We start from the raw sequence: 14,666 nt of genomic DNA, 5'->3' as shown, positions 1-14,666 counted from the left end.
TAGGTCTGAGGTGAAGCTCTAACCTGCTTTTCTAACAAGTTCCCAGGTGATACTGACAGCACAGATCCCAGACCACATTGGGAAGGCTGTAAACCTAGAGAAGTTCTTAACTCACCATGATATAGCCTCAGATCCAGTATAGTGATTGGCATACAGTTAGGTGTGCAATATATGTTTACTGCATGAATGAAGGAGTAAGCTAGTTTGGTGTAGGAGTTTGGAAAGCAGAACTATCCCGAACTACAGCAGAGCTGGGGCTTTCTGCTTCTGCTGACTCCTTACTTTGTGAAATTACCTTCAAGTCCTTTGAGGAAGGATGTTAGCACTGATTTGTGACTTGGTCTAAACCTTACTGTTCGACACTGCTCCTTGACATTGCATTCTTATCTATATGTGTGTGTGTGACAGGTAATGATTTGCAAGCTCTGAGGAAGGCTTGATATATAATTAACGATTCTTGCAAGCAAATCATCTCCATCCAAGGAAGGAACAAGAAGAGTCTGGGGAGGCTCACTGGAGTAGAAACTTCCAGATTGGAGTGAACTAAAGATTCACTTCTTCCAAATCTCCCAAAACAGCCTTTAAAAAAAGAAAAAAAAAGTGTGCAAAGGAGGCTCATTTCCCCTAAAAGAAATAAACACAGGCATGCCCTTCACCTTGCCATTATCTACATCATCATTTATGATGATGATGATGATGATGATGATAATGACTCTGGTGGGGTGGGAGGAAAAGCGTGGAGAAGTAGTTGTGGGTTGGGGTAGGGTAGGGTGGGAGGGGGGAGGGAGGAGGGGGGGGAAGAAGAGGAGGCCAGACTCCAGAGCGAGCAGCTAAGAAGAACTACAACTCCCAGAACCCTCCGGGGGCGAGCCCGGCCGGGCCGCCAGCGCGACGCTCCACCCCGTTCGCCGCCTGCGCCCGCCTCCCGGGTGACGTCACCGGGGTGACGTCACGGCGCCCAGAGCGAGGCTGGGGAAGAGAGAGAGAGAGAGAGAGAGAGAGAGGAGAGAGAGAGAGAGAGAGAGGCCGAGCGAGGAGGAGTCAGTCAGCCAGCCAGCCAGCCAGTCAGTCGTCCGCGGCGGTGGAAGAAGGCGGCTTGACTGAGGCAGAGCCGACGGGCCGGCGAGCGGAGCCGGAGCGGGCAGGAGGAGGGGAGCGTCGCGCCGCGTCGCGTCGCGTCAGGTCGCGTCGCCGAGCAGCGCCGACGGGAGCCGGGGCCGGGGCCGCGACGGGCCTCACTCGCCTCCCTCGCCTCGGCCGAACCAGCGCCGCCCGGGCCGCATCGTACCGCACCGGAGCGGACCGGACCGGACCGGGCTCCGCGGGTCCCCGCCCCCACCGCCTGACAGCCCGGCGTGGCCCGCGCGGCCGGCCTCGGCTTCGGCTCCGGCTTCGGCGGCTGTGCCGGGACTCGCCTCCTGCACTCGCTCCCGGGCGGACGGACAGACGGACGGACGGACGTGTCGGCGGACGAGCCGGCGCGGCGCGGCGGGGGCCCCGGGCCCCGTGACAGGCGGACGGACAGGCGGACGGGCGGGCCGAGGCCGGCGACAGGCGACAGGCGGCTCCACCATGTCATCCCCCAGCCCGGGCAAGCGGCGGATGGACACGGACGTGGTCAAGCTGTATCCTTGGCGGGGAGGCCCCGAGCTGGGGGGGGACTGGGGGGCTGGCTGGGTAGGATGTCTGTCTGTCTGACTGACTGGGGTACCCCCCCCTCCAAAAATAAAACCACCACCCAGTCTGGCCTCGGGGCGCACTCGGGCCCGGCCCCCTCTCCCCCGTCCTAAGCCTAAGGCAGTCCCGGAGGAGCCCCCTTTTATCTTCTGCACACCCCGAGCCACTCGTCGTCCTTGGCTTTTCCTGCACCCCTATGGCCCCTGACACTTCTTTCTTTTTAACCCACGACGTCTGGCCAACCCAGGACTTTTTTTTTTTTCTGATTTATTTGCTTGATCCAACCAGCCTTGATTAGGGCTGGGGGGTGTCTCGGCTTTGCAGTTTGTAGGTTTGCACGATTTATTTAGGGGATCTGGAGCTAGGAACCCTGGAGGGAGAGAAGCTTCCCTCCCTCACCACCCCCCCCCCCAATCTCCTCCTTTGCCTTCCAGCAGATCACAAATGCTGCTTCAACTGGGGGCAACTCAAGTGATCTCCTTTATATCCATGATGCCTTTTGCTATATTAGGAAGAGCAGTCACAGCTCTTCTCCCCCCCCCAACCCCTGAGTATTTAAATTATACACCCCGATTTTCTAGCTTTTAGCTGGGGGGACCCCTTCCTAGAACCCCTTGTCTTGTTGCATCTTTTCTCTGACAAAGCCGTGTCCCACCCATAACGTGTGTGTCTGTGTGATGAGGACCCCCAGGCCTTGCAGCCAAGCCACTCTCCTCCACATTATGAGTCTTGACAGCTGGGGGTGGGGGGAGGCAGAGAAAGAAGAGGATTTGCTGAGCAAAAATAATAGCAAAGTCCTTCTCCTTGGACGAGGTTCTGGGAGGAATTAATTGCCCCAGATCTTGCCAAGGGACCTTTTTTTTTTTTTTTTTTTTTTTTAAAAGAAAAGGGACCCTTTATTTTTTTCCTGCTCTCTCCTTCCCACCCCTTCTACCCCCTCCCCTCCAACTTGTATACTCTGGAGGTAGCCTTGGGAAAGCTTCTGATTGATAAGAGAAGACTTAAGGCAGTGGTTTTGGTTGGAATCCAGACTGATTATTTCATGACTAGCTTTGAGACATTCGGGAAGGTTCCTCTGATAACCGGAGACATTGGTTTTTTTTTTTTTTTTAAATTTTTGGAGGGGTGATTTAGAAGGTGGAGAGAACAGAGCTGTGAACAGCTAATCCCCGGGGAGAGGGTTGGGTGGGGAGTGGTGGGGTGTGAAACGCAGTTTAAAAGTCCTGTCTGTGCTGCTTGGCTTCCTCACCCCCACCCCCCCACCGTTTCCCCCTGTTGCAGGGTTTTGTTTATGTAACTCAAGTTGTTTGGCTAGATTCTTCAGGTGAATTTTTGTCGGTCTTCCTTTTATTTGTTCCTGTTTTGTCTTTGTTTTTTTAATTTTCTGGATGGGATTTTTTTTTTTTATCCCTTGGTAGAGATCAATGATGATTGTCAGAAAGCACGAATTCCGCTGAAGTTTCTTACAAAGTGTGTCTTGAGTTTGAAAATGGGGGGATGGGAAGGAAGTTGCCTGGGTCAGAGCTCTCTTCCCCCATCCACTAATAATCTTTTCAGGAATAAGTTTTTATTTTTTTTTAATCTTCCTTGTTCTGTAAAAGTTGATTAGAAATGAGGATAAGTAGACAAACTTCACAAGTGAAGTATTTTGGGGCAGTAGGGCCGGAGATTAGAGAGAGGTACAAGTCATAACTATATTAGGGACCCAGATATAAATCTATAGACGTAAGGGGAATTGACTGTGAGCTGTTTTGTGGCCGTGACTGAGTTTTGTAAACGGGGATTGTTCACTTCTCAGAAGGTTGCAAGAGTACACTTGTCACCATGGCTGTGTGTACGTTTTGCACAAAGCAGTTTTGGATTTTATTTTTGTTTAGGAACTAGGAAATGACATGGTGGCAGACCGGTGAGTTATTTTTATCTTGAACTGGGAGTCACTGTCACACACACACCTAATGCAAATTCCTACCTAATGTTTAATTGGGATGGGGAGGGTGAGAGCATTCAGCTGTTTTTGATCAATGTCAGATTCTCAAATCATACACCCATATATTTTTAGAAGCCTGAGGATAAAGAGTGAGGCCTAACTTGACCTGATGCCTTTTCCATACAGTGCCTTTTGTTCATTTAGTAGTTGTGGCATCTAGAATGATTACCGCATTTAGGAGTCAGGGTGTGTGGGGGGGGTGGAGAGGGAGAGAAAAACAAAGAACAGCAGGGTGTCTTTTTTTTTTTTCTTCTTCCCCTAAGTGGTTTATTTCATAGCTTATTTTTAGTAGAAGACGGGAGAAAGGCGAAGATGCCTTGGCCTTCTGTTCTTTATCCAACCTTCCTTTCTGACAAAAGAAGAGGGGCCCCCAAATCCTATGTCTGCTTGATGGGGGGGGGGGAAATAACAATCTCAGGAATTTAAAAGACCAGAGGTTATCTTTATTTCACGGTTAATATATTAATATAGTTTGGAAGTTGAGATTTTTAGTATTTCCTTTTGTGTGTGCCTGTTGTGTTGGTGGGAATGAGATTGCTTGTGGCCTTCTTTCTCTGTCGAATTCACATCAGTAAGGCCCATAGGAAGCCAGTTTTTCTGAGCAAGGGCTATTTTAGCCAAAGGTGGGTAAAAAAAAAGGAAGGAAATTACCCCCCACCCCCCAGCCTGCTAGTAAAATAAGTACAATTGTGTGAAAGTGCTAGATCGAAAGAAAAAAAAAAAACAACGAAAGATGGTAGGGAGAGGAAGTAGCAGAAAAGGTCTGAAGGAATGTACTTGCCCCTTAGTGCCCCCTTGATTTCTTTGGTGTGGAGGCCTGGAGCTGTTTGCATTGCATTCTCCTGTTTCAGCCCATTTTTGGATGTCTCCTGAGCGGCATTATGCCACCACGATTTACAGCCTGGCAGGGAACCTATATAGTAGGAAAGTAGCGGTGTGGGGGGCAGGGAAGAAGAGGATGTGTAATTAATTGGCACTGCCTCTGCCACCTCCCTAGGTTCTTGGGGAGACACCCGGCTGCTCTTGCTCGGTGCTGGTTGTTGGGAGTCGTTTCTTTTGTGCCGGGTTGGTAGGAGGAGAGCTGACTCCCCAAGTTATGCAGGGAGTGAGTGTTTTGCACCGATGCATTTAATAATCTTCTGGGCGATTATGCTCTGAAACTCTGACTCATTCATTGTTTCCCTTCTGAGCCTCTGCTTAGGGTTGTGCAAAACGTCTCTAGAATCTTGCATGACTTGGAAGGGGGTCGTCCTGTAGGGAATTGATCCCGATTTCAAAAAAAAAAAAAAAAAAAAAAAACCAAAACAAACCAACAACACAAGAAACAAAAACTTGCAGCTATCTTAAATCTGAAGAACCGGTTGCAAAATTGTGTGGCCATTTGTCGACCGAAGTAAGGGACGGTGAGGTGGGTGCTCCAGCTCCAGGGCCCCAGCTTGGCCACCTTGGAGGCTTCCATCTTAAACCTGGCTGATTATTTTAGACTTGTCTGAAAGAGAACTGGGACTTTGGTGACCTTAAAGCGTGATTTGCCCTAAAGGAATATCGGTTTAAGTCCTCCGGGGTGGAGGAACAAACAGCTCAGATTACACGGGTTTCCTTGTTGGTGGGGGTGACTCCCTCTCGCCCTGTTGCACTGCCTGGCCTGGTGATCCTTTTTATCTGTGAACCAGTGGCCCCTGCTGAAGGCTGGAACTGCTTGTTTTGGAAAAGCCTTTGCAGGCAAAAGGCCGCAGGCACAGCTCCTCCGCGCTCATTGGCTGCTCTGTTACTACCCGGAAGTGGAGGAGGGGCGGAGCCACCAAACAGCTGATGAAGTGTATGACCAGGAGTGTTTACATACAAAAGAACCCAGCGCTGGGGAAGGCCTTGCTGGGTGGTGGGTGGTCCTGGGTCAGGTGTATTTTCGGAGGGTGAGAAAGTGGAGTGGAGATCTTGAAAGAGAGAAGAATCGCTCTTGGGGGATAGGGTTTCGAAAAGTGCAGCATTTTTTAAAAATATTTTTTTTTAAGATTGCACTCTTTTGAAGGGAGCCTGGTAACTCACTTAAAAGCTGGTCCAGCCACTTGAGATGGACATGCAGGGACTGACTCATGCAGGGAGTCGAAAGTTTGGTAGAAATAGAAGCTTTTCTGACAAAAGTTTCAAGCATGGTTATCTGAAAGCATCTGTGCCTTCTCTGCAATTCATTAGCATCTAGGGTGTTGTTTTTCCAGTATACTTGGTGTCTGCTTTAAGGTTAAGGAGTTTATGTACTGTTTATGGCTGCAAATGTTTACATGAAACCTCCCTTTTTTGATGCTGGGGCTTTGTAATGAAAAATTGAATTGTAATGGTTATGTAATTAAGACCTTTTTTGGGGGGGTTGTTTTTGGGCTACACCTGACTATACTCAGGGCCTACTCCTGTTTCTGTGCTCATTCCTGAAGCTTATGTTCAGGCTAAGGTCTATTTGGGTTTCCAGGGATTGAACCTGGGTCAGCCACGTGCAAGGCAAATGCCCTACCCACTGGCTGTACTCTCTCTGGCCCCTAATTAAACAATTTAAAATCAGGGAGCTGGGGACGTGGCTCGGCAGGTAGGAGTGCACGCTCTGCATTTGGGAGTCCTGGATTTGCTCATGGGCAGGGGCATGGTCACCCATTTCCCTAAGCACCACTGGGTGCGGCCCCCATACCTTTCATTCTCTCTCCTTCCCTAAAAAAGACCCAATCAGATCAAAGTATAGGCTGCCCTCTTAGGTCAGCTTTATATGATCCCTTAGCGTTTTGAAGAAATTGTAATTTACTTTCAGAATTGACTTTTCAAGGAATAGAAAAAAATGTGTATTTATTGTGGGATGATGGGATGATAGGGGAATCTAAATTTCAATTAATACATGTTTTTAAAAGAAACAAATCATTAAAATGTGTAATTATTTGACTTTGACTTTAGTATTGTTTTTTTTTCCATAATTATTTTTCGTAATTATTCTGTCCCTAAGTTAGTATTCATTACTGTTAAATTGTGGGTAGTTCTGTAAGCTTTTATAATTAGCTTCAATGTCAATTGAGATCTGTTGGTTTATATTTTATTTCTTGTGGTTTATATTTGATTTCTCTTCTTTTAGCGAGATGACGAGGTGTAAGGTGGAACGATATTTTCTTTTTTCTCTTTTTTTTTTTTTTTTTGTGATGTGGGGAATTGAACCCAGGATTTAATTTGTGCAAGCTAGTTTTTCAAGTTAAAAGTTAAAGCCTTGGCATCCCCCAGTGTTCTGAATTTGTCTTCTCTGCCTAGATTTTAGTGACAAATATAACATACTGGTACTTATTTTGGTGAAACAGGAACCTCTATGAGTAAGCATTCACAGCTTCAGAACATCTGACTCCTGTGGTGCAGTTCTAGTAAATTACACGGAAGCCTAAAAATTCAGCTTGAAGGGAAAAAAACTTTATTATAGACACAAACCTTAAAAATCCATTACCTTTTTTTGTGTGTGTATGTGTGTCAGTTTTCTGATGTGACACATGTGTCTCAGCCCCTTGATTTATATATGCGTATGTACACATTAAAATGTTTTGGTATCCAAAACATTTGGTTCCAAAATCATTGGATTTTTAGGCATGTGCTTCAGATTTGCGAAATTGTTTGTGGCACAATAGTTACAAATAGTGTAGAGACTGAGGATGTACATTTTAGTAAAATAGATTTTGGGGGGCAGGAGTGATAGCACAGCAGTAGGGCATATGCCTTGCATGCGGCTAACCTGGGATGGACCCAGGGCCAGCATCCCATATGATCCTCCAAGTCTGCCAGGAGCAATTTCTGAGCACAGAACTTGGAGTAACCCCTGAGCACTGCTGGGTGTAACCCACCCCCAAAAAGCAAAAAAAAAAAAAAATTAATTTTGGGGGCCTTCCCCAGTAGTATTTAGGAATCCAGGGGCAGGGAGGCAGAGGTAGGCCCCTAGTAACTCCTCCCATTGAGTCTTCCCAACCAAGCAACCACTGTATAGGTGGGCTTGCCAGTGACAGGGATTACCAGGCCCCACTGGGTAGTGCTTGGGATCTCCAGGGCTGCATCTAGTGATGCCTAGGGGACCACATGAAAAATTCATTATCAGTGAGCGTGGTCCTTTATTTATTTTTGGTTTTTGGGTCACTTCCAGCAGCACCAGGGGTTACTCCTGGCTCAACGCTCAGAAATCACTCCTGGCAGGCTGTGTGGACCATATGGGATGCTGGGATTCGAACCACCTTCCTTCTGCGTCTAAGGCAAACACCCTACCACTGTGCTCTCTCTCTAGCTCCTGTAATGAACACCTTTTTAAAAATCAGGGAGCTGGGGATACGGTTCCTCAGACCCAAGTGCATGCTTTCCATTTGGAAACTTTGGGCTTGTTCACTGGCAGGTCATAGATTCCCCCATATTCAGGGGGTCTCAAACTCGCGGCCCGCAAGCCTTTTGTGGTCCTCCGTACAACATTTTGTGGCCCTGCCCTAGAGGAATCTTTTTTTGTTTTGTTTTAGTTGTTCGGGTCACACACACCCCCCCCCCCAGTGTTCAAGGCTTACTACTGACTTTGCCTCCTGCGGCCCCCCAGGTAAATTGAGTTTGAGACCCCTGCTAGGGGTATGAACTGGACTCAGTTGCATGCTGTAAAGTACGGTGTTTTGGTTTGTTTTATTTTGGGGTCACATCTGGTGGTGCTCGGGACCATATGGGATGCCAGGATTCAAACCGGGGTCTGTCCTGTGTTAGTCGCTTGCAAGGCAAATGCCTTAATGTTGTGCTATCGCAGTCTAGCCCTTTGTAAGGTACGTTTTACACACTGTCAAGTAGATTCAATTCCCAGCATTTATGGTCCTTTAAGCCCACCAGAAGTGATTTCTGAGTGCAGAGCCAAGAGCAAGCCTGGAACACTGCTGGGTGTGGCCCAAAACAAAATAAAAAGGGCGGGGGGTGGGTGGGTGGGAGGGAATTAACTTGTATTTCTAATAGTTCGGTGGTAATAGAACTATTACTATTGTCCATAGCGCAGTATAAGAATAAGTATTAGGTCTAGGCCAGGATTGTAGCTCTGCAGAACAGTACTGGCCTTGTATGTGTGTGACAGATTCCAGTACCAGTGCTATTACTATCACTAGCACAGCAGAAAAGAACCATGATCTTTAAATTTTAACATTATGGTGTTTTTGGGAGCTGGGCAGATGGCTCAGTAGGCTGGAGAACGTGCCTGCCATGCATAAGACCCTGAGTTTGATCCTTGTTCCTGACACCACATGCCCTTCCTGGTAGCACCTGTTATAGGGATCCCTAGTAGCACTGAGGAGGCCAAAACAAACTAACAAAATGTGGTTATCTTATCAGGGCCTTGTTCCCCCTGGAATGGATTATTTTCAGTCCTCTGAGTATATTTTTAACCTGTTAATTATATGCATTTGCCCTGTTTTTTTTTTTTTTCTCACTATTTTTGCAATTATTTTTCACAGTTCAAAATATCAGCTGAAGAGGCCAGACAGATAGTATAGAACGTAAGGCTTCTGTCTTTCAGTGGCCAGCCCTGGCACTGCATCTGGTCCCCCAGCACCACCAGCAGAGACTCCTGAGCATAGAGCCAGGGGTGGCCTAAATTTTCTCTCATCCAAATAGACAAATAGCTCATAAGAGGAACTTGTATGAAATAGCTTGTGCCACCGATTCCTTTGTCATTTTTCTTTAATAAGATTGAAATTAGAGGCCCAGCGATAGTACAAAGGTTAAGGCACTTTCTTACCTCCCATGTAACACTGATTCAAAATTCTTGCACTGCATGTGAATGCTGAGCACGAGCCAGACGTGATTCCCAAATAAAGCAACAAAAGGATTGAAATAAGAATCTTGATGCCATAATACTTGTGTGTGGGGAGGACTGGCTAAGGTCATACTTAATAGGGTTTAGAGATTGCTCCTGGTGGTGTTTGGGGACCCTATATGAGTCCAGGATTGAACTAGGGTTGGCCTTATTCATGGCAAATAGCCTGTCCCTGTACTCTATCCAGTCCCAAGATTTTTCTTATGTTTTGGAGTTATTTCCATTTCCAGAAACGAGAATTTAGAGGTGAGATCAAAGGTGAATATTTCAATCAAAATACTTAAGTTTTGGGACCCCACACTCATTGGGCTTTTATTTTTTAGGGGTTATTTCAGCACTGAAGTAGTTTGCTGGGCATAGTGACTAAATCTAAGTTATGAATTCTTTTTTTTTTTTTTTTTTTTTTTTTTTTTTTTTTTGGTTTTTGGGCCACACCCAGTGACGTTCAGGGGTTACTCCTGGCTATGCGCTCAGAAGTCGCTCCTGGCTTGGGGGACCATATGGGACGCCAGGGGATCGAACCGCGGTCCGTCCAAGGCTAGCGCAGGCAAGGCAGGCACCTTACCTCTAGCGCCACCGCCCGGGCCCCTAAGTTATGAATTCTTTAAGCTTTCACTTTTTATGTGTAATGGTGATCCTCAAAATAGGAATACATTGGGGCTGGAGCGAAGGCACAACAGTAGGGCGTTTAACTTGCACGCAGTCAACCCGGGACAACCCAGGTTTGGTTCCCAGCATCCCAGTATGGTCCCCGAGCCTGCCAGAAGTGATTTCTGAGAGCAGAGCCAGGAGTAACCCCTGAGCTCATCCGGGTATGACCCAAAATCCAAGCCAAACAAAAATTAGCCTCTTGGAGAGAGAGGAGAAGTTAGTGAGGGAAGTAACTTAGAGGTAGATAGGTTAGGTACTTCCAGATCAAGGGTTTATTTCCAGATCAGAGGGCCCAGAAAGATTGTATAGGGGTTAAGAAACTTGCCTTAGAAGCAGCCAACCCCAGTTCCATCCTTGGAATTGCAGATTGTTCCTTGCTAGGAGTAATCCCTAAACACTGTTGGGTGTGCCCCAAAAACTGATAATGGAGGACAGAGAGTAAGTACACTGGGTAAGGTTCTTTTCTAGTGAGTGGCTGGCCAGGGTTCAGTCCCCAGCACTGTATATGGTCTCCTAAGTGATTTCTAAGCACTGCCAAGTGTGGTCTAGAAACCAAAAGCAACACCACTTAATTTCAGATTGTCAAAAGTAGAATTCAAGTGCAATGTGGAAACTTTTGGAAGCAAAAAAGTCATTGTATACTATTGAGACTAATCAGATTGATTCAAGAAGAAATAACTTTTTTTTTTTTTTTTTTTTTTTTTTGGTTTTTGGGCCACACCCGGTGACGCTCGGGGATTACTCTTGGCTATGCTCTCAGAAATTGCTCCTGGCTTGGAGGACCATATGGAACACCAGGGGAGATCAAACCGCGGTTTGTCCTAGGTTAGTGCATGCAAGGCAAACACCCTACCACTTGTACCACCCCTCCGGCCCCAAAATAACCCTTTTTTTTTCCTTCAGTTTTTGGGCCACACCCAAATCTGACCTGGCTTTCATGAAGTCACTCAAGGGTTATTCCTGGCTATGCACTTAGAAATCTCTCCTGGCTTGGGGGACCATATAGGACGCCTGGGGATGGAACCAAGGTTCGCCCTACGTCATTGTGTGCAAAGCAAACGCCTACTGCTGCTATTGCTCCGGCCCCAACCATATGTATTTTGGGGGAATCTCCCAAGCATGCTCAGGAGCCTGGGAGCTATATTTGGCCTACTGGGTCTGTAGTTCAGTGAGGTGCTAGAGAACAGGATGTTGGTGACCTCCAGGGGACAAACCTGGGGACTAGGGAGATGTGACGTGGGGATCAAACTTGGCCCCTGAGATATAAAATGTGTGCCACTGAACAATGAACTATCTCCCTGACCTCAACAATATTTAAAATTAATACTTTTTTTTTTTTTTTTTTTTGGTTTTTGGGTCATACCCGGCAGTGCTCAGAGGTTACTCCTGGATCTATGCTCAGAAATCACTCCTGGCAGGCTTGGGGGACCATATGGGATGCTGGTATTCGAACCACCGACCTTCTGCATGCAAGGCAAATGCCTTACCTCCATGCTATCTCTCCAGTCCCCAAATTGATATTTTTTTAAATTAATATATTTAAACAAAATTGTTACTTTTTTTATAGTCAGGTACTGTGGTCCTTATATTTCTTCTCTGCACTTCAATAGACATTTGGGAACAGGGACTATTTACAAGCTGGTGCTTGTGGTACCTGCCCTTGCCTGTCAGAAAAGAATCTTAAATCCTCCTGCACTAGGTGGGATACCCCATGGGCAGCATGCACACATGGGTTGAAGGATCCTTTTCACCATCCTCTTTTTAGTCCACTAGGGTGTGGGGATTTAAATTTGACCTGGCTTTCATGAAGTTAAGGTGGGTGGCTGCTCCTGATTGTTCTTGGGGCCTCGAATACTGGGGGGAGGGGTTAATTTAGGATTTTATTTCATTGATGGGAGTAGAATCTTTATGCCTGTTGTTGAATGTTCTGGTTTCTACTTTTTTTTTTTTTTGTCTTTTTGTCACACCCGGTGACACTTGGGTTACTCATGGTTATGCGCTCAGAAATCGCTCCTGGCTTGGGGGACCATAAGAGACACCCGGGATCGAACCACAGTCTGTCCTGGTTCAGTCGCGTGGAAGGTAAATGCCCTACCACTGTACCACTGCTGTGGCCCTGGTTTCTACTTTTAAACCATTCTTTAGGGAGGTGTTACAGATAAGAGAGAGTCCCTGCTTGTGAAACTATTAATATTGTACATCGTGAGTTTGTTTTGTTTTGCTCTATTTTTGGGCCATACCCAGCGATGCTTAGGGGTTATTCCCTACTGCTCTCTGGAATCCTTCCTGGCAACTATGGAGAACCAGATGGAATGCCGGAGATTGAACTGGGTCAGCTGTGTGTGAGGCAAACACCCTATCCTATCCACTGTACTGCCACACCAGTTCCACATCATGAGTTTTTATCATTAGAGAAAAGTTTGTTCACATCATGTTCCTATCATGTACACTTTTCAAGCTACGTTTCTTGGATTATCAAATATTTTTATTTGGGGTTTAGCACACCTGACTGAACTTAGAGTAAGCCTCCTGGTTCTGCAGTTAGGGATCATTCCTGGAGGTGCCAGGGGGACCATATGGGACCATATGGTGCTGGTACTCGAACTTGGGTTGACCTTATGCAAGGGAATCACTCTACCCTGTTGCTTTGGACTCTTGCATTATAAAGTTGGAGTTGAATGCAGTATAAATAGAAAATCAGATACAATGTGTGCCTGTTTCCTGTTATGTAAGAGGCAACTGGATTACTATTCAGTTTAGTGAAAAATTCAGTTTTTTTGTCTAAATACTGCCAATAAATATTGCAGGTTATCTGTAAATGATAACAGGTTATGTGGCTATTGCTTTTGCTTCCATTTACTTTGTGGACAGTTTTTTGGAAAGTTTAGAAATTGAGTAAACCTTTTCTCTAGTATTACATCTGGTGGTGGTCAGGGCTTACTTTTGGCTTTGTACTTGCTGGGTGTGTGCTCTCAGAAAAGGAAATCATCCATGATGTGGACCCTGAACTTTTAAAAGTCCAAGCCATGCTTAAGAATTACTACTGTCTCTACATTAGAAATCATTCCTGGGAGTGCTCAAGGGAACCGGATCCTATGAGATGCTGGGGATCAAACCTGCATTGGCTGCATGCATGATAAATGCCTTACAAGTTTACTATTACTATGGCCTGCTGCTTTGTTGTTGTGGGCTATATCCAGCTGTGCTCAGGGCTTTCTCTTGGCTTTATTTTCAGATACTGCTCCTAACTGGGCTCAGGGAATCATGTGGAGTGCCAGGGATTGACCCCAGATTGGCCATGTGCAAGGCAAGCACCTTATCCGCTGTACTATTGCTCCAGACTGAACCTTGGACATTTGGATTTTTTTTTTTTTTTGTCTTTTTTGGGTCACACCTGGCAGCACTCAGGGGTTACTCCTGGCTCTACATTCAGAAATCGCTCCTGGCAGTCTCGGGGAACCATATGGAATGCTGGTATTTGAACCACTGCATGCAAGGCAAACACTCTTACCTCCATGCTATCTCTCTGGCCCTTTTTTTTTTTGTTTTTGGTGTTTGGACCACACCAGGTGGTGCTCGGGTTACTCTTGTCTCTGTGCTCAGAAATCACTCCTGGCAGGCACGGGGGACCATATGGGACCTGGGATTCAAACCACCATTGGTCCTGGGTTTGCTGCTTGCAAGGCAAACACCCTACCGCTGTGCAATTTCTCTGGCCCCAACATTTGGATTTTTATTACAAATATTTCTTTACCTTTTAGCTTAAAAATATAATCTTTTTTGTTTTGTTTTGGCCACACTCAGTGACGCTCAGGAGTTTCTCCTGGCTATGCACTCAGAAATTGCTTCTGGGGGCCGGCGAGGTGGCGCTAGAGGTAAGGTGTCTGCCTTGCAAGCTCTAGCCAAGGAACAGACTGCGGTTCGATCCCCTGGCGTCCCATATGGTCCCCCCAACCCAGGGGCGATTTCTGAGCGCGTAGCCAGGAGTAACCCCTGAGCATCAAACGGGTATGGCCCAAAAAAAAAACAAAAAAAAGAAATTGCTTCTGGCTTGGAGGACCACATGGGACGCAGAGACTGAACCATGGTCCGTCCTAGGTTAGTTAGCACATGCAAGGCAGATGCCCTACCACTTGCACCACCACTGCAGCCCCAAAGATAGTATTTTTTTTTTTTTGTTGCGGTTTTTGGGTCACACTCGGCAGTGCTCAGGGGTTATTCCTGGCTTCAGGCTCAGAAATTGCTCCTGGCAGGCACAGGGGACCATATGGGACGCCGGAATTCGAACCAATGACCTCCTGCATGAAAGGCAAACGCCTTACCTCCATGCTATCTCTCCGGCCCCAAAGATAGTATTTTTTAACTTTTAAAATAATGTGATTGGGGCCGGAGAGATAGCACAGCGGTGTTTGCCTTGCAATCAGCCGACCCAGGACCTAAGGTGGTTGGTTCAAATCCTGGTGTCCCATATGGTCCCCCATGCCTGCCAGGAGCTATTTCTGAGCAGATAGCCAG

General features: G+C 46.7%; 1 protein-coding gene across 1 annotated transcript in view; it reads left to right on the top strand.

Moving 5' to 3' along the window:
- UBE2H (ubiquitin conjugating enzyme E2 H) overlaps positions 1 to 14,666 on the top strand; it is a 325,238-nt gene that overhangs the window by 197,631 nt on the left and 112,941 nt on the right. Inside the window, exon 2 of the mRNA XM_049775634.1 lies at positions 1,555 to 1,625. Within this exon, the coding sequence (XP_049631591.1) occupies positions 1,573 to 1,625 (53 nt within the window). The 5' untranslated portion in view covers positions 1,555 to 1,572. The remainder of the gene's footprint in view (positions 1 to 1,554; positions 1,626 to 14,666) is intronic.

Source organism: Suncus etruscus, chromosome 1, assembly GCF_024139225.1.
Source record: "Suncus etruscus isolate mSunEtr1 chromosome 1, mSunEtr1.pri.cur, whole genome shotgun sequence".
Lineage (NCBI taxonomy): Eukaryota > Metazoa > Chordata > Mammalia > Eulipotyphla > Soricidae > Suncus > Suncus etruscus.
This window is presented reverse-complemented; position numbering and strand designations above follow the sequence as displayed.